General features: G+C 45.4%; 1 protein-coding gene across 3 annotated transcripts; it reads left to right on the top strand.

The window, feature by feature from the left end:
• Window positions 1-954: 954 nt before the first annotated feature.
• On the top strand, window positions 955-18,596 carry LOC125133583 (taurochenodeoxycholic 6 alpha-hydroxylase-like). 3 transcript variants are annotated; one of them, XM_047791877.1, is made up of 12 exons: window positions 955-1,180; window positions 7,532-7,673; window positions 8,285-8,329; window positions 8,828-8,955; window positions 9,902-10,026; window positions 10,402-10,556; window positions 11,002-11,108; window positions 11,198-11,388; window positions 11,493-11,626; window positions 12,514-12,578; window positions 12,728-12,804; window positions 17,664-18,596. In XM_047791877.1, the coding sequence occupies exons 1-12, from the start codon at window positions 986-988 to the stop codon at window positions 17,830-17,832; spliced, it is 1,533 nt and encodes a 510-aa protein (XP_047647833.1). In that variant the 5' UTR covers window positions 955-985; the 3' UTR covers window positions 17,833-18,596. The 3 variants fall into 3 exon arrangements, with proteins under 3 accessions (XP_047647833.1, XP_047647834.1, XP_047647835.1); XM_047791878.1 differs by having other exon boundaries at window positions 986-1,180; window positions 10,498-10,556; window positions 17,664-17,885; XM_047791879.1 differs by lacking the exons at window positions 10,402-10,556; window positions 11,198-11,388 and having other exon boundaries at window positions 986-1,180; window positions 11,438-11,626; window positions 17,664-17,885.
• Window positions 18,597-18,893: the final 297 nt, after the last annotated feature.

Consider the following 18,893-nt stretch of genomic DNA (forward strand, 5'->3'; position numbering starts at 1 on the left):
GGGATAGACCGCCATCTCCTCTGTTTTCTGTTGCCTGTAAGCTGAACCAGAAAATATCCAGGAATAAATGTATTAATTTCCTTTTTAAAATATGACAAAGAAATATGAACCCAGTCTGCCTAAGATGGTGATCTAACCAATCAAAGTTATCTTCATTCCCTCCTTCATTCATTCATCACATCAGTAAGTATTTATTGGGCAGCATCAGCAGGCACAGTCCTCTGTTCCAGGCTATGGAAACTATAAAGACGTAGAACATCCATTGACAACCTTTAAGGAGTTCTTTGTTGGGTGTCTGGGTACCAAATGAATGGGAGAGAGATTTATTGGTTAAAAAGGTTGACCATTACTAAGACAGTTTTCTGAGTTAAGCTCATACTCCCCAGACTGTTGTACATTCTCCTTTCCACACATTGTAATAAGCTTTCTCAGATCATTGAAAATTCTCCATAAGTGTCATTTCCCTGACTGCTACATCTAACCACATGGTTTGCTTAACCATTTCTCACAAATGCTGCCCTTGATAGTGAGTCGTGCATTGATGCCAGTATGTGGAATTCCACCTACTTGGAAACAATGGGTAAAGCAGATCAAACATGAAACACCCCTGGAAGTTTGGGGGCTGCCATGTATGCACCAGAGTCCCAACCCAGTAATCATCTCTTCAAGTTCATGGTTAATAGCAGAGTTTCTGGAGTCAGACTTCCTGGATGGAGAGAAACATGAAAAAGGTGAGGGTAGGAGACTTAGAGATAACTTTGTTCCCATCCCTGATCAAATCAGTTATATCTGATCTCCATAACTCATTTGGTGCCCACTCCAAGGGTATCCTCCACAGTTCATCAGCTTTGGAGGCCCAGGTGTGAGATCTGCCCTCACCATCACCCTCCCCCAGATGGGCGGGGCCACCCTCCCTGACTAGGTAGGGTGCTTAGGGGATGTCAGTGACAGTCAGGACAGTCAGCCATCCAGAAGTGCCTGCACCATGAGTGTTTCTGCACTGAGTCCCATAGGAGCCCTGGGCAGTGTCTCTGGGCTCCTGCAGGTGGCCTTGGTGTTTGGGCTGCTCCTGCTTCTGCTCAAGGCAACACAGCTCTACCTGCACAGACAGTGGCTGCTCAAAGCCCTTCAGCAGTTCCCATCCCCTCCTTCCCACTGGCTCTATGGACACAGCCGGGAGGTAGGTAGGAGCAGGAGAGGGGAGTGGGAGGGCAGGGAGGGCCTTGATCTCAGGTCATGGTCATGGGAAGCAAGTTCTTGGGACAGAGCCTTGTTGTATGAGAGCACATGGCTCCATGTAAGAACCCAGCTCACCTCTCAGGCCTTGGCTCCTCATCCCTCTCTGGGCAGCTCACTTCCTTACAGGAACCTGTGCTGGTGTCCTCGGGTCTGTGGGGCACTCCTTCCTTAGGTGGATCTGCAGGCTGTACTTGCAGCCCTATACTTTGAGGACAGTGGCTGTTTCTTCCTGAGTCTCCCCAGCTCCAGGCTGAGCAGCTTACATTACAAGCTTCTAGAGGCTTCCCTGCCCCAGCCACTCCATCCCATCCTCTCTGCCCAGCCCTGAGCTTTCCTGAGAGCAGACATCCATCTGATGCGTCCTTGCCCTGTGGCTTCACTGTCTGTGGAGACGACACACAGGAGTCAAAGATGGTGTCAGGTCACAGGAAAGGAAGCTCAGCTCCTGGATGGGGGGTGAACCCAGACACACATGAGTGAGAAGTCTTCCAGCAGGAGCCAGGTAAGGAGAGCTGATGATTGAGCTGTAGCATTAAGCAGAATCTGTTTACTTCTAGCTCCCAACCCCGAAGCCGCTGGGCTGCAGACACCCTCATTTTCCTGTTCCCCAGGACCCAACCCAGAGCCCAGCACAAAGGGAGGTTGGACCCAGGTGTGCAGAGTGACAGAGAAGGAGCAGCCTGCATGTTGGTGAGGGGCAGTGCCCACCCATCAGTCTGCTATCTCTGATCCCAGAGGGGAGGGAGGAGAGCAAGGTGAGGGCTACCAGGAGAAGGGCTCATTAAGGGCATGTGGATTCAACAGGTCTTGGGAGGTGGGGGGTTGCAGAGACCTGAGGCTTTGGACTCAGAGAGGAGGCCAAGTGCTTATCAGCAAAATAAAGCCAAAGAGGGAGGCAACTTAGCACTAGCCACAGAGAGACAGCCAAAGCCCAGTTTGTTCATGCAAACTGTTTCCCCATGACTTCCTGATAGTTTGTTGATTTAGAGAAATTGTGACCTTTTGTTTGACTAGTCATAACATTTCTGAGCTAGGATCTGACATAAGGAACAACTGGAAATTCCTCTGGTGACTTTCTCATTACCCTGATTGATGGCCATTAGATAATACATAGATCCAGTAAATAGATGATGTCTATTTTCATAACTCATATTCTTCATATTACTCAAGTGCTGAATCACCACCCAACTGCTGCTGGCCTAACAGATACTGCAGCCATATTTTTCTTACATTCATAACACTGTCTGAGATTTTCATTTATTCTCTGTTATTGGCTAAGTCAGGAATTAGAATGCCACATGTAATTAGATCAAATTAAAATTTTAGGCCAGATTAGAAGTGACGAGGTGGGCAGTGAAGTATTTGGTTCTGTTGCCAAAATACCTAGATTCACATCTGAGCTCTGCCACATATTTTATTTATTTTTTATTTTATTTTCCCACTGTACAGCAAGGGGATCAATTTATATACATTACATTTTTTCCCCACCCTTTCTTCTGTTGCAACATGAGTATCTAGACATAGTTCTCAATGCTACTCAGCAGGATCTCCTTGTAAATCTATTCTAAGTTGTGTCTGATAACCCCAAGCTCCCGATCCCTCCCACTCCCTCCCTCTCCCATCAGGCAGCCACAAGTCTATTTTCCAAGTCCATGATTTTCTTTTCTGAGGAGATGTTCATTTGCGCTGGATATTAGATTTCAGTTATAAGTGATATCATATGGTATTTGTCTTTGTCTTTCTGGCTCATTTCACTCAGTATGAGATTCTCTAGTTCTATCCATGTTGCTGAAAATGGCATTATATCATTCTTTTTTATGGCTGAGTAGTATTCCATTGTGTATATATACCACATCTTCCGAATCCAATCATCTGTTGATGGACATTTGGGTTGTCCCCATGTCCTGTCTGCCACATATTTTAAATACCTGGTTTATAGTTCAGTTTCCTCATTCTTAGTACTGGATGACGATGATAATTATAATATTCAGTGAGGTATTATTGTCTTAGACTGGTGCCTGGCACAGAGCTATGGCCACAGTTATAATCACTCTAATTTGTATGAATTTAAAATATGGCAAAACTATTGGGAAGAGGGAAGAATTAGGAGGGTGGAAATGACATACACACTACTGTATAAAATATATGATTAATGAGAACCTCCCGTATAGCACAGGAAAATCCACTCAATATTGCAATAACCTCTATGGGAAAAAAGAATGAATATACTTATAGGTATGAATGATTCACTTTGCTGTACACCTAATACTAATACAATATTGTAAATCAACTATACTCCAATAAAATTATTTATTTATTTATTTATTTATTTATTGCTTTTTAGGGCCGCACCACTGCATATGGAGGTTCCCAGGCTAATGGTCAAATCAGAGCTGTAAGCTGCTGGCCTACACCACAGCCACAGCCACAGCAACACAGGATCTAAGCCACATCTGCGACCTACACCACTGTAGGTGGTGGATCCTTAACCCACTGAGCAAGGCCAGGGATTGTACCTGCGTCCTCAAGGATGCTAGTCAGATTTGTTAACCACTGAGCAATGATGGGAACTCCAAATAAAATTAAATTTAAAAAAAAGAAGAAAAATGTATTAATGCCTGTAAAAGACAAACAATTTATAGGTTTAACAAACTTGCTTCATTAAAGGTGAAATCCAACAAGGACTATTTAAAGGGGAACTTCAAATGTTAGAATTCAGATAAGCCCAAACTGCCCTGTCTTTCCCCGTGTCCTTCCTCCTACCTCAGGTGTGGCTGCCTTGCCAGCAGAGCCAACACATCTGACAATTGCCTGTGCAGCCCCCTTATTACCTGTATCCTCACTCTCCTTGTGTCTCCCTTTGGGGAACTTCCTTTATGGCTACAGTCGCAGAAGCAACCAGGTAAGGACACCCCACTGGAGCCCTGCCTGCATTGAGTGGCTGCAGCCTGGGAGCCAGAGGGCTGGGCTTTTGCCTACAGTGTCAACGCCACCACCACTGTGGGCACCATGGCTTCTAGAAGAGTCTCAAGTGGGTCTAGCCTGACATGCTCAAGACACATGCCAGCCTCCACCAGAAGCCTGGTGGGCTCACTGAGCAGTGGGCACCAGGATGATCCAGAGAGGGGAATGGACAGACAGTTCAGCTTCTTGGGGTCCCCAAAGGGAACTAATTACAGTCCCCAGGAGCAGGACTGGTGGGAGCTGAGTGGCAATGTGAAAGGAGGCATGCTCCTGTGCAGAAACTGGGACCCCTAATCCCCTGCTGGGCAGACAAGAGGAGATCCAAAAAAGCCAGGTAACAGAGCTGGGGTGGAAAGAGGCTCCCCCTAGTCAGTCCCTGCACTGGATCCATGTAGAAGGGCAGACATGGTGAGGACACAGAGCAGCCCCATAAGTAGTTCAGGCAGGATGCTTCTCAGTTCAGGGCAGGCTTGTCAGTCCCACCCACACCCCCACTAGAACATGAGCTTCATGAGAGCAGGGACTTCTGTTGTTCACTGCTGAGTCCTTGGCTCCCTGTACAGCAACTGATCCAGAGTAAACATTCAGTAGATACTCACCAAATAATCAAGTAAATGCACCCATAACCCATCTACTCATTCATGTCATTGACATTCACTGGAGTGGAAACTTTTGGGGATGTCTGCCCAGCTCACCTGCCCTGAGATCTCTTCCCACACAAAAGGTGGGCCCTATTCATCCCTAGCCACAGGTGATCACAGCCACGCTGTGGCCACAATATTAGACTCCAGTTCTCAGGACAGGATTCAGCAGTGCCACCCAGACATGGTACGTGGCAGAATGGTCCCGTGCACACCCCAGAAGTGTGACGTGCCCTCCTCCATGGCCAAGACCCAACTGTACAAGGACAGGGGCTGTTGTCTATTTGTGACCATATCAACAACTTCTAGAAAAGTGTCCAGTACAAGGTAGAGCCTTGATAAACATTTGTGGAGAATGAACACAAGGGTTTAGAGGGAGGAAAAAAGGGAGACTCATCCCAACAGCCCCACAGATCCTCATTCTACCCCTTCCCCACCCTGAATGCCCCCTGCCCCTGGACTCCCTAAGATACCCTGGGCCCCCAGCCCTTCTTCGGTCCTTTTTCTTTTTCATATGTTAGCTCAATATGCTGTCACTTGCAACAAGAATTTTATTCAAGACCCATTCATTCACACTCCCAAATGTACTCATTCCTTCCATTTTAAAATAATTTTTAATTTTTTATTCATTTTTAAAGGTTACTTTCCATTTACAGTTATTACAAAATATTAACTGTATTCCCCATGTTGTACAATACATCCTTGAGCCTGTCTACACCCAAGAGTTTGTGCCTCCCACTCCCCAACCCCTATATTGCCCTTCCCCACCTTGTCCCACTGGTAACCACTAGATCATTCTCTATATATGTGAGTATGTTTCTTTTTTTTAATTTTATTTAAATTATTTAATTTTTATTTTTAATTATTATTTCTTTTATGTTTTATTGCTAGTTTGTTGTATTTTTTAGATTCCACACATAAAGAGATACCATACATGTTTATCCTTCTCTGTCTGACTTATTTACTTAGCACCATGCACTCCAAGTCCATCCATGTGACTTCGAATGGTAACATTACTTTCTTTTTTGTGACTGGGTAGTATTCCATTAGATAGGTGGATAGATAGACAGACAGAGAGATAGATAGAGAGACTATACACTATCCATCTATAGATAGATATACTATGTACTATTACCTATAAATATATATACAATATTCTACCTATCTATCTCCCTGTCTATCTCTACTATACTACACTATACAGCTTCTTTATCCATTCATTCGATGATGGACATTTGGGTTGTTTCCATACCTTGGCAATTGTAAATAATGCCGCTATGAGCATTGGAATGCATGTATATTTTTGTATGAATGTTTTTATTTTTATTTCTTTGGATACATACCCAGGAGTGGAATTGCAGGATCATAAGCTTGTTCTGTTTTTTTTTTTTTTTTTGAGAAATCTCCATTATGTTTTCCACAGTGGCTACACCAATTTACATTCCCACCAACAGTGTACAAGGTTTCCCTTTTCTTCACATCCTGGCCAACATTTGTTATTTGTAAAGTGTAGATGACAGCCATACTGATAGGTGTGAGGTGATAACTCATTACAGCTTTGATTTGCAATTCCCTATTGATGAGCAATGTTGAGCATTTTTCATGTGCCTGTTGGCCGTCTACATTTCCTCTTTGGAAAAATGTCTATACTGTCTCCTGCCCATTTTTTAATTGAGTTATTTTTTAATGTTATTCTTTTTTCATGCACTTACTGATTCTCTTAAAAATGAAGTGTAATACCTACGAACAATGCTCTATAAACAGCAGGATAATAGCTATAAAATGTCAGTTGTCCCACAGTTGGAACACTGAGTTGAAACATGATAATAGAAATTTTCAGGGAGACTTGGGAACCCTAGGGAGGGACACCTTGGGATCAGCAGGCTTGGGTTTAAGTGTAGCTCACCTGGTGTATCCTTAACATGTTTTCTCACTCTGCAGTGATACAGGATCATATAATCATCCCTCCCTCATACAGGTTTGCCTAGATCATTACAGAGTTGTACTAGTGCAGAAGCCTGCCACAAAGTACACAAACTGGGTGGCTGAAATAACAGAATTTGTCATCTCATGTTCTGGAGAAAATAACCCAAAATCAAGGTGTTGGCAGGGTTGGTGCCTTCTGCAGGCTGGGCAGGAAGCATCTATTCCAGGCCTTGCTCCTTGACTGGTAAATCACTAATTTTCCGTATGTCTCTTCATATCATCTTCTCTCTCTGAGTATCTGACTCTGTGTCAACACTTCTCCCCTTTGTAATAAAGATGCTAGTCACACTGGATTAGGGCCCACCCTCATGACCTCAAACTTGATAACCCCATGAAGACTTTATCTCCAAATAAAGTCACATTCTTAGGGACTGGGATTAGGATTGAGGGGGCACAATGTAACCAATTACTCTAACATAAGTCTCTGAAAAACATTCGTACACCATAGAGCCCATTATTAAACCTCTAAAGGGCTTACTATGCATAAGATTCTGAAGGCAGCTTTGGGGAGGGAACTAGGCCAGCCTCTGTAGAAGGGCAAGATCCAGATCAGCACCCAGCTTTCCAGAAACAGTTCCAAACTCTTAACTGCTGCTGATCAATCCAGAACCCTCTCCCGCTTGCTGTCCTAAGCTCTGCCAGCACACCAAACACTGGTCCTAAAGAGAAAGTTTACCAATTTGTCTTTCCCTCTGTTACAGCACCTGAAGGACAACGACCTGCAAGAGGCACTGAGGAGGGTGAAGAACTTCCCACGTGCCTGTCCATACTGGCTGTGGGGGAACAAGGCTCACTTGGTGATCTATGACCCTGACTACATGAAGGTAGTCCTGGGGAGATCTGGTGAGTGCAAAAGATGATGCCATCTGGAACATCTTTTCCTTCTTGGCTGACCCACCTGGGTCTGGGAAATTCCAGAAGAGACTAGCAGTTCAGTCCTCAATACCTGAGCTCCCTACCATCCCAACACCCAGCACACAGGCCAGTCCAAGACCAACATTCTTCACTTAAACCACAAGCTTAAACAACTCTGTGGGGCTCTATTTTTTCTTCTTATTTTTTAACCCAATTGAGATGATTCTTATGTAAATTTCTCCAGATCTGAAAGACAAATTCTTATGCATGCTGACTTGTATTTCCATGTCCTGGGTCATGGGATGGCTAAACTGGCACATACTATAGGAAAACCACAGGTTTCTGTCTTATCTTTTGCACTGAGAACGGAGCCTGGGTTTCCTGCCAATTCAGCATCTTAGTCCTATGTGGGAGTGTGCCTTCCTGAGCCCATAGTGACTGTCAGGACAGAGAAAGTCACGGGTGGGAGGCAGTTGGAGGTGGCTTAAGACAGACCGCCAGCTGCAAATCATCAGGAAGGGCAGGCAGCCCACAGTCTGGGGGCTGCCTGCCTCATTTGGTCTCCCCTCTTTCCTGTAATGCTGTTCCTTACCTTTCAGATCCAAAGTTGACAGATATCCACAAATTCTTGTCTCCCTGGATTGGTGAGTACATCTAAATATAACTGTGGCCCCTCCCAAGATGGGTTTTCCAAGAGCTGCCTCTTTGGCTCACAGAGAGCAACAGGTGCCTGGCACCGTGTCACCATCCTCTTCTCTGAATCAAACCTCATTTCTCTTCTGATGAAACCCTTACCCTTCATAATGGTTCTGAGAACCCTCTTGAAGCTCAACCTCTTCCACATTTCTTCTTGGGTCTCTACAATGTTCTCAGTCTGGCTTTTATTTAAGTTCTTCCATCACCTTCCCCCTACTCTTTTTCAACTTTTATCTCCAACTGAAAAAATGCTCCAGCTGGGATCACATTTTGTACCCACATGATATGACAAGCCATTTTGGAACTTTATATTCCTGAAATGTACTGACTCCTCCTGCCTTTGAAATGATGTGCCTTCTCCTGCCACCCTTAGTTGCTCCCGTGTTGTCCCCAGCCATCATTCTGATCCCTTTTCCACCCTCACAACATACCCAATTGTGGCCCAGGCTATGGTTTGCTCCTATCGGATGGGCAGACGTGGTTCCAGCACCGGCGGATGCTGACCCCAGCCTTCCACTATGACATCCTGAAGCCCTATGTGAATCTCATGGCCGACTCTGTCAAGGTGATGCTGGTGAGTACACCCCTCTCTTACCTGCACACGCTCACCCCCAGCACAACTCACAAATCCACTCAGACACTCATGCCCCCAGAAACCCATCAAACACAGTGGCCCAGAATAATTCACCTAACCTTAGTGTGGACACTGCTCTCCCAAAGCGAATGAGATCTGGGCACCACCTTGGATCTACACTCTAGTCATTAATAAGGGAAATGTGGGCCTTGGTGTTTTCAGGGTCCATTCTCTTCCCACCTCTGTGTCTTTAAAACAGTAGACTAGAGCAAGGGTCATTCCCCTAGGCACCAGGAAAGCTGTCCATGGCTGGCCTGGCCAAAGACAGCTTCAGGGGCAGGGTGGACATCCCAGGATGTCACTCAGATGGGCTCTGGCCTGGAGCCCGGGGCTTCTGCATGGAATTGGGCCACTCATGAGAAGAAATGAGACCAGGTCTACCCTCTCAGACCTGGGTCCTGCCATGACATGACACCCCCCATTAGGATTCTAATTTATCACCACCTGGTCTCAGCTAACGTTTTATGGATGAAAAAAAAAAGTGTATGATTCTCTTTTAGAGACCCCAGTATTAGACTCTTCCACTTTCTCTTGCCTGACAAACTTGCTTGTCATGTTGGACATCAATTGTCTAGCTCAGTTCTCAGGTCACAAAGATTTCCCCTTTGTCCTCTGAGAAATGATGCTTTCTGGCCTGTTAGAAGGTGGTTATCATTATAAATTGTTCCCACTTTGAACACAAATTCAGAATATTTGGATAAAACCTGTTTATTTATATAATAAATGGTTCTGAGAAAATAGCCATTGCATTACTCATGTGCTTTACAGTCTTAAATTGCTAAACACATGCACTTAGAAAGCTAGGGCATCTCATCAGAAGATGTGGAGAGACAGAGAGAGACCCCGGCCCTGCCAGAACAGATCTCCTGTCCTCCTCCCACTACAGGACAAATGGGAGCAGCTTGTCACCCAGGACTCACATCTGGAGATCTTTGGACACGTCTCCTTGATGACCCTAGACACCGTCATGAAGTGTGCCTTCAGCTACCAGGGCAGCGTCCAGACAGATAGGTCAGTGACAACCTTTCAGTGGCAGGTGCTTGTTCTCACCAGATGGGGAGGACCTCCCTGGAAGCTACTTAGGGCAGCACAGGTGCTTCCCAGCCCCAAAAGCAACATTCTGCTGGGAGTCCGGGATCATGGACAGATTCCAGCCCAGACGAAACCTTGACTCAGTCACAGAGGATCCTGATCTCCAACACAGGGAGACACCTGGCTGCTCAGGCCACTTATGAAGGACAGAGGGTCCAGGGGACTGTGGGACAGAAGGACAAATGCCTCAGTGCTACCTTTCCCCACTGACTGAGGACGCCTCCCCCTAGAGCCCCGCTCCTTATCCACGTCAGCATCTCCCTCCACTCTCTCTTCTGCATCCTTTCCCTTCAGGAACTCCCATTCCTACATTCAGGCCGTTGGGAACCTCAACAGTCTGTTTGTTGCTCGTTTGAGAAGTGCCCTCTACCAGAACGACATCATCTATAGGCTGAGCCCTGAAGGCCGCCTGAGCCGCCAGGCCTGCCAGCTGGCCCATCAACACACAGGTTCTGTTTCTGCTCCTGGGCTGCTCTCTTCCTTCATCAGGCACATCTGAAAGGGACTACCCTTTGACCCCCAGGCAGAGTGAGCCTCCTGCTTCCCTTTCAGAAGCTGGAACATCCCCACACTAGGTACCTCCCCGGGACAGGGACTGGGAACTGAGCTGTCAGGGTGGCAGGTGCTATACAGGGATTTACATGTGTCACCACATTAGTGATGGCTGATTGTGACTCCCTCCTGCTGCCTCCTGGGGATGTGCTATCAAGGGGATTCTTAACCTGTGTCACACGATGCTGGCGCTCTCAGTCTTGACATACACACCTATACCCACCCTCATCCTGCTCCACCTGCCACCAAAACTGGGCCATGAATCAGGGTGGGGCTACTCCGTGTGCTGTCTCGGACCCCCAGAGCTCTCAGCTCAGCCTGGGAACCACTGTTTTGAAACAGACCAAGTGATCCGGCTGAGGAAGGCTCACCTGCAGAAGGAAGGAGAGATGGAGAACTTGAGGAAGAAGAGGCACTTGGATTTCCTGGACATCCTCCTCTTTGCCAGAGTGAGTATGTGTATGTGTGTGGGGGGAGCCCTGAGGTTTTGACCAGAAGCACAGAGGAAGGGGCCTGCATTCTCACCCTGCCTCTGCAGATGGAGAATGGGAGCAGCTTGTCTGACACCGACCTCCGTGCTGAAGTAGACACGTTCATGTTTGAAGGCCACGACACCACAGCCAGTGGCATCTCCTGGATCTTCTATGCTCTGGCCTCCCACCCTGAACATCAGCAGAGGTGCCGGGAGGAGATCCAGAGCCTCCTGGGGGATGGTACCTCCATCACCTGGTGAGTGCCCCTGAAATGAGAGCCCTGCCCTGCCCCTGCCCCCAGCTAGTGGAGAATCCCTGGTTGCCCAACCCTGCACAGCTTCAGAATGGGCTTTGTTTCAGGGACCACCTGGGGCAGATGCCCTACACCACCATGTGCATCAAGGAAGCAATGAGACTCTATCCTCCAGTACCAGCCATTATCAGAGAGCTCGGCAAGCCCATCACCTTCCCTGATGGACGTTCCTTACCTGCAGGTATGAACTTCACCACACATACTAACCTCAGCATCTACAAGAACACATGGAAGCTCAGACATCCACATGTCCAGCCCAGTTCCAGCATGCTCTGAGTCTTATTGCTCCCTATAAAGAGCCATACTTATACGTAATAGGGTGAGGTTGTGAAATGCCTAATGCAGAACTGGAACCCAGCGAAAGCTCAAGAAACAAAGGCTAGCCCCTGAATGTAGTCTTGTCATGGAGCCCTCAAATTATGATTCTCTTGGAGGTGAAGTCTTGAGAGACACAGAAAAGCAGAGCAGATGTGGTTCTTTCCATCTGGGGTCCAAGTAATGACAGAGCTCAGGGAACCCCCTGTCATGGGTCAGATGGTCAGTCTCTGAGGAGCCCTCAGGTGGATGCAGAGAGCAGCTGATGACCAGATCTGAGAGCCCTGTCATGGTTGGAGGCCACCCCCTGGCTCACCTCCCATTGGGTCTGACGCCCAGCCCTGCCACATCCTGGCTGTAGGGTCCGAGACCAGCTGTGTAGCCTGAGGCTCAGGTCCTCATTTGAACACAGGGATATATATGAGTGCCTACCTTGAGGGCTTCTGTGAGGATTTGATGAGTTACTGCATATTCCCCAGGGGCTCCTTGGTAGCACTTGACAAATATGTGTTGTCACCTAAGTCAGTCCTAAAAGTAAGCCTTCAATTCTTTGGCCGCTCAGTGATGGGTCATGGTTACCTTCTCCTAGTCTGTGTTCCTTGTTTTCTCATGTCCAGCCCACCTCTCCTGCATCAGCATCATTCATTCAGAGTAATGGGGAGTGGCTCTCATGGTGGCTCCCAAGCCTTCTGTGCAGGCACACGCCCCTGCTGCCATGCAAACCATCAGTCTTCTCTCTCCATCTCCCCACAGGAATCATAATCTCACTCTCCATTTACGCCCTTCACCACAACCCAAAGGTGTGGCCGAACCCAGAGGTATGATGATGGCCCCAGGAGGAGGGATGGGATGCTGTCTTCAGATCAACACCTCCTTCCACTCCTTCTCTGGGATTTTTGTCCCCTTGTGGATGAGAGGAGGAGTGTGACACACATCCACCGTCCTGGCCCCCACGCTCTCTTTGCAGGTGTTTGACCCATCCCGCTTTGCCCCCGGTTCTGCTCAACACAGCCACGCTTTCCTGCCCTTCTCAGGGGGATCCAGGTGAGGCCTTTTGGACTTGGGTCAGCCAAGTGTCACTGGATACTACCCTAGGTCTGTGACCTTGAATATTTACATGCGATATATGCAGATATGCCCTTTATGTTGGTGTGGGGAGGGAGTGTTTTATCTGTCTGTCCAAAAGAAAGGTGGCCTTAATCTCCCACCCCAGACTGAACCATGGCTCTCACTCAATGGCTGGCCACATTCCTGTAGTGGTGATTGTTCCAGTGTATAGGGTATTGTAGTGTTTTCCTTACCATAAAATGATGACTACAGAGTTAGAATTACTTACCTTAGTTAAAGTCCAAGTGTCATCTGTTTTCATTGTCATAATTTTAAAGGGTGGATTTTTGGAGTTTCTTATGTGGCTCAGGGGCTTAAGTACCTGACATAGTGTCCATGAGTGTGCAGGTTCAATCCCTGGTCTTGCTCAGTGGGGTAAGGATCCAGTGTTGTCTGCATGCTACAGCATAGGTCACAGATGAGGCTCAGATCTGGGGTTGCCTTGACTGAGGTATAGGCCTGCAGCTGCAGCTCTGATTTGATCCCTAGTCCTGGATCTTCCATATGCCACAGGTACAGCTATCAAAAAAAAAAGGATTTTTATTTTATATCTTCTCAGTCCCACCTTTTCTACTTAGTTCACCATTCCATCCTGCTTCATCATGAATATTGTGACTTTGTGTTCATTTTTATATGCCTTGTATGTCTCAGTTGTTGAGGCCACATGCTAGAAAAGTGATGGCAGCCTTTCAAGAAAGTTTGATACCAATTTTTGTCACCTCTGCACTTGTAGTCTTTCCACAAGAAGTTTTGATGGCATATTAATGTCTTTTTCACATGACAGTTTCCCCAGTTTTCAAAACATTTCCTGTAATCCAGAATCTATATACCATGATAGCTTACATTGAGTTCAATTGTCCAAACAGCAAAAGGTATAGAAATGAAACGATCAAGTGCTTTTTGAGGGAAAAATCCTCTAATATTTTTATTAAAGTATCATTGGTTCACAATGTGGTACAATTTGTGCTTTAGAACAAAGTGATTCAGTTATACATTTGTGTACATTCTTTTTTTTAATATTCTTTTCCATCATGGTCTATCCCAGGAGACTGGATATAGTTCCCTGTGCCATCCAGTTGGACCTCAGAGCTTATCCATTCTAAATGTAATAATTTGCATCTACTACCCTCAAACTCCCAGTCCTCCCCACTCCCTTCCCCCTTCCTTTTGGCAATGTCTGTTCTCTGTGAGTATGTTTGTTCTATAGATAGGTTCCTTTTTGCCATATTTTAGATTCCACATATAAGTGATATCATATTGTTTTTATTTCTCTCTTTCTGACTCACCTCACGTAGTATGATAATCTCTAACTGCATTCATGTTGCTGAGAATGGCATTATTTCATCCTTTTTATGGCTGAGTAGTATTCCATTGTATATATGTACCAAATCTTCATTATCTATTCATCTATTGGTGGACATTTAGGTTGCTTTCATGTCTTGTCTATTGTGAATAGTGGCCACTATAAACATAGGGATGCATGTACCTTTTTTTGATTTTTTTGTTTTTGTTTTTGTTTTGCTTTTTAAGGCTGCACTCATGGCATATGGAGGTTCCCAGGCTAGGGGTCAAATCAGAGCTACAGCTGCTGGCCTATGCCACAGCCACAGCAATGCAGGATCCGAGCCTCGTCAGTGACCTACACCATAGTTCACAGCATTGCCAGATCCTAACACACTGAGCGAGGCCAGGGATCGAATCTGCAACCTCTTGGTTCCTAGTCAGATTCTTTTCCGCTGTGCCACAATGGGAACTCCGGGATACATGCATCTTTTTGACTTACAGTTTTCTCTGGATATATGCCCAAGAGTAGTATATGGTAGTTTCATTTTTAGTTTTCTGAGGTACAACCATACTGTTTTCCATAATGAATGAAACAATTTACATTCCCACCAACAGTGTAGGAGGGTACCCTTTTCTCCACACCCTCTCTAGCATTTGTTAGACTTATTAATGATGGCCTTTCTGACCAGTGTGAGGTGGGGCCTAATTGTAGTTTTGATTTGCATTTCTCTAATACTTAGCGATGTTGAACATCTTTTCATGTGGCTATTGGCCATCCGTCTTCTTTGGAGAAATGTCTACTTAGGTCTTGTTCTCATTTTTCATTTGGGTTTTTTGTATTTTTGTTGTTGAGTTGTATGTCTTGTTTGTATATTTTGGAAATTAAGCCCTGGTCAGTTCCATCATTTGTAAATATTTTCTCCCATTCTGTAGGTTGCCTTTTCATATTTTTTATGGTTTCCTTTTCTGTGCAAATCCTGTATGTTTGATTAGGTCCCATTTGCTTATTTCTGTTTTTATTTCTATTGTCTTGGGAGACTGACCTAGGAAAACATTGCATGGTATAATGTACATAAACCATAGGTTTTGCCTGTGTTCTGTTCTAGGAGTTTTATGGTGTCATGTCTTATGTTAAGTCTTTAAGCCATTTTTCACTTACTTTTGTGCATGGTGTATAGGGTATTCTAATTTCATTGATATTCATGAAACTGTCCAGTTTTCCCAGCACCACTTGCTGAAGAGACTGTCTCCTTAGAAAAGAAAATCATGGACTTTTTTCCATTATATATTCTTGCCTCCTTTGTTGAAGATTAACTGACTGTGGATGTCTGGGTTTATTTCCGGGTTCTCTATTCTGTTCCACTGATCCATATGTCTGTTTTTGTACAATACCACACTGTTTTACTGTTTTTGTAATATTGTCTTAAGTCTGAGAGAGTTATGCCTGCTGCTTTGTTTTTTTCCCCTCAAGACTGTTTTAGCAATTCTGAGTCTTTTATGGTTCCATTTAAGTTTTTGGATTATTTGTTCTAGTTCTGTGAGAAGTGTTATGGGTATTTTGATAAGGATCACATTAAATCTGTAGATTGCTTTGGGTAGTGTGACCATTTTAACCACACATTAATTCTTCCAATTCAGGAGTGTGGGATAACTTCCCATTTCTTTGAACCCTCTTTAATTTACTTAATTAATGTTTTATAGTTCTTAGCATTTAAGTCTTTCACCTTCTTGGTCTTGATCAGGTTTATTCCTAAGCTTTATGTGTGTGTGTGTGAGAGAGAGAGAGAGAGAGAGGGAGAGAGAAAATCCATTTTTTGTATGTGACACATGCAATGGAAAAGTTCCTGATGTGTGAAATATAAAGCATATTTGAAATAGGCTTTGAGCTGGAAAAGAACACTCCATAATGGTTATTGGGAAAATCCTTCCAGGCTGCTGAAATCATCCTGTGAGGCAAAAACTTTCATAGCTTTGTAATTAGTAGAAATAAGTTTTTCCTGAATCCATAATTCTATATAATTTTCAACTGGTGAATCAACCTTCATAGAACAGATCAGAAGAAAACATCCTTCCAGAATTGGCTCTAGGATTTGGTTTCTGCCATGGTCCAGTCCTTCCTAGTAAACACTGGCTGCATGTCCTATGTATACAACTAGAAGACAGGACATATTAGGCAGCTCAGTTCTAACATCAGAGTCATTATTGACTTTTATTCCATTAAGGGGTTTTTTTCAATATAGTTAAGTTGATTCCAGTATAAAACTGTTTATTAAGGCTTTCTCTGTGCGCCAGTTCCTGTGCTTGTAGATGGGAACACGGGAATGGAGAGACAAGAAATACTGTCCCTGCCTCCAAGAGTTCACAGTCAAGAAACAAATGCCTACTCCAGCCAGACATCATTCATTCATCCATTCTTTCACTCACTCACTCATTCATTCCCTGAGAAGATTATTGACAATTCCGTGTTCCAGATACTGTCCTGGGAGGTGTCCTTGAGTAGAATAGTGATGGTACCTTGGGGGTCCAGGGAGGAAGAAGTGCAGCCCACAGAGAGGGTAAGGGTGGGCTGTCACTGGACTTAAACTTGAGTATGTGTCCAGAAGAGGTAGAGGAAGGACATTCTCAATGACCTCAACAGAAACTTAATGAGAAAGAGGAGCTGGAAGGTAAGAGGCTAGTAAGGAACAACCCAGAGAGGGCTTTGATGCCAGCTGAGCATTCGGATGTGTCGTCCCTGTGATGGCAGGGCTGGAGCTGTGATGCCTTCAGGAGATGGATGGGAAGCAAGGACACAGAAGCAGCTGGGTGAGGAGACCCAGGGTTGGCCAGGAGGGACATTTCTGCAGAAGAATGGGAAGGCTCTAGAAGAGGGACATTTCTGCAGAAGAATGGGAAGGCTTTAGAAGTGCATTGACTGAGGAGCTAAGAGGAGGCAGGAGGCTGAATCCATAATTCTGGGACTGGGAGACAAATGGTCCAACAGGTTGAGGGTTGCTAACCCTTAGCCCCTCCAGGAAGCCTCCGGGCTATCTGCCTGGCCCCTCTAGTAAGTTGCCATTCTGACTTCCTTACACAACTCTATCTAGTCCTATCTTGGGATCAGAGTCCCTGTATGTCCTTGTAGATGATGAGGGACTGAGAATGTGGCCCACCCTACCCCCAAAAGGGCCTGGCCTGAAACCAGAAACTGCCTGTAGACCAGTGAACAAAGTACTAATTCATGTTTAGTGATCCCCTTGACTCTGTGGCTTAGAGCGCTGACCCTCCCCAAAGGATTTCCTGGGGCTATGAGCAGAAGTAGGAGTGAGGAGCTGGTCCTGGAGAGAGCTGGGCTTTGTCAAAGGTCAGGGGGAGAGTGGACCAAGGCTTCACAGCAAGGCAAGTGTGACCTGTTAGGAAAAGGTGTCAGGGCTGGGGCACATGTTTCTGGCCAGGGCTCAGTGGCCAAAGCCTGCCCAGCTCAGAACAGGCTTAAATATCACTTGCCCTCTCATTTTCCCTCCCTGGCCCAGGAATTGCATCGGGAAGCAGTTTGCCATGAATGAGATGAAGGTGGCTGTGGCCCTGACCCTACTCCGTTTTGAGCTGGCACTGGATGCCTCCAGGGTCCCTATCCCACTAAGAAGAGTTGTGTTGAAGTCCAAGAATGGTATCCACCTGTATCTCAGGAAGCTCCCCTAACCTTTGAGGGGACAAGGACAAACATTGGGGGCCTCCTCCCTGCCATCCTTTCTTCCTATCACTCTCCCTGCCTGCCTCTCTGCCCACTTTCTGCTTTCTTTCTGCCCAGCTGCCAGCCTACTTCATCTACTTCCTTCCTCTCAGACTCCCTAACCCTTTCCGAGGCTTCCTGCTTGGTTTTCTGTTGCCTTTCTCCTACACACCTGTGTCTCTGACTGTCCTGCTAACTCCTCATCACCTGCCTGTTCCAGCCAGTCTGCCCTCTCCCTGCCTTGTTTCCCTTCTGCCTGCTTGTCTGCCTTCTCGGAATCTCTTCTTTCTGTTATAATAGTTCACCAGAAACCTACTGACATGCAATGACACAAATTTATAATCTTACAATTTAGGAGATCAGAAATCTGAAATGGATTTAACAGAGCCACAACCAAGGTGTTGCAGAAGCTCTAACGGAGACTGTCTTTTCTTGCATTTCCCAGCTTCTAGAACTTGGCTCTTAAGGCCTTTTCAGTGAGTGCATTAGGCCTTCCCAGATTACTGAGGAAATATGCTTTTCTTAAATTCAGTGGATTGTGGATGTTAATCATATATACAAGATCTTCACAGCAAACCCTGGACTTTGGTTTAATTGAGTAACTGGCTGCTACAAGTTAACTATCCAATTTGACACAACAAACTAGGCATCACCGTCTACCCCTTCCACTTGGCATCCATATGCATCCCTGGAACCATACTTAATCTGCAAATAAAAACTGTGTTAAATCATACTTCTGCCCACTATCCTGAGTATAATTGAAAAGTGTACCTTCAAGACATTGCAAAGCCATCAGATGGTGTTCACTCTTCTCCCTGATATCCTGGAGCTATAATGCTGTGATGTAAAGTTAACCACTATTGGTACATTTTATGTTATATGTAAATGGAAAAAGAATAGGAAGAAAAGTACCTGAAACACACAAACATTCACACACAGTCATATTCATAATAAAATAATGAAAAATACTCATAATTATTAAACAGTCTTTGTTTCTGCAACTGGTCACCAGGCCATAAAAAGCGATTAT

Source organism: Phacochoerus africanus, chromosome 8, assembly GCF_016906955.1.
Source record: "Phacochoerus africanus isolate WHEZ1 chromosome 8, ROS_Pafr_v1, whole genome shotgun sequence".
In the NCBI taxonomy this organism is placed as follows: Eukaryota; Metazoa; Chordata; class Mammalia; order Artiodactyla; family Suidae; genus Phacochoerus; species Phacochoerus africanus.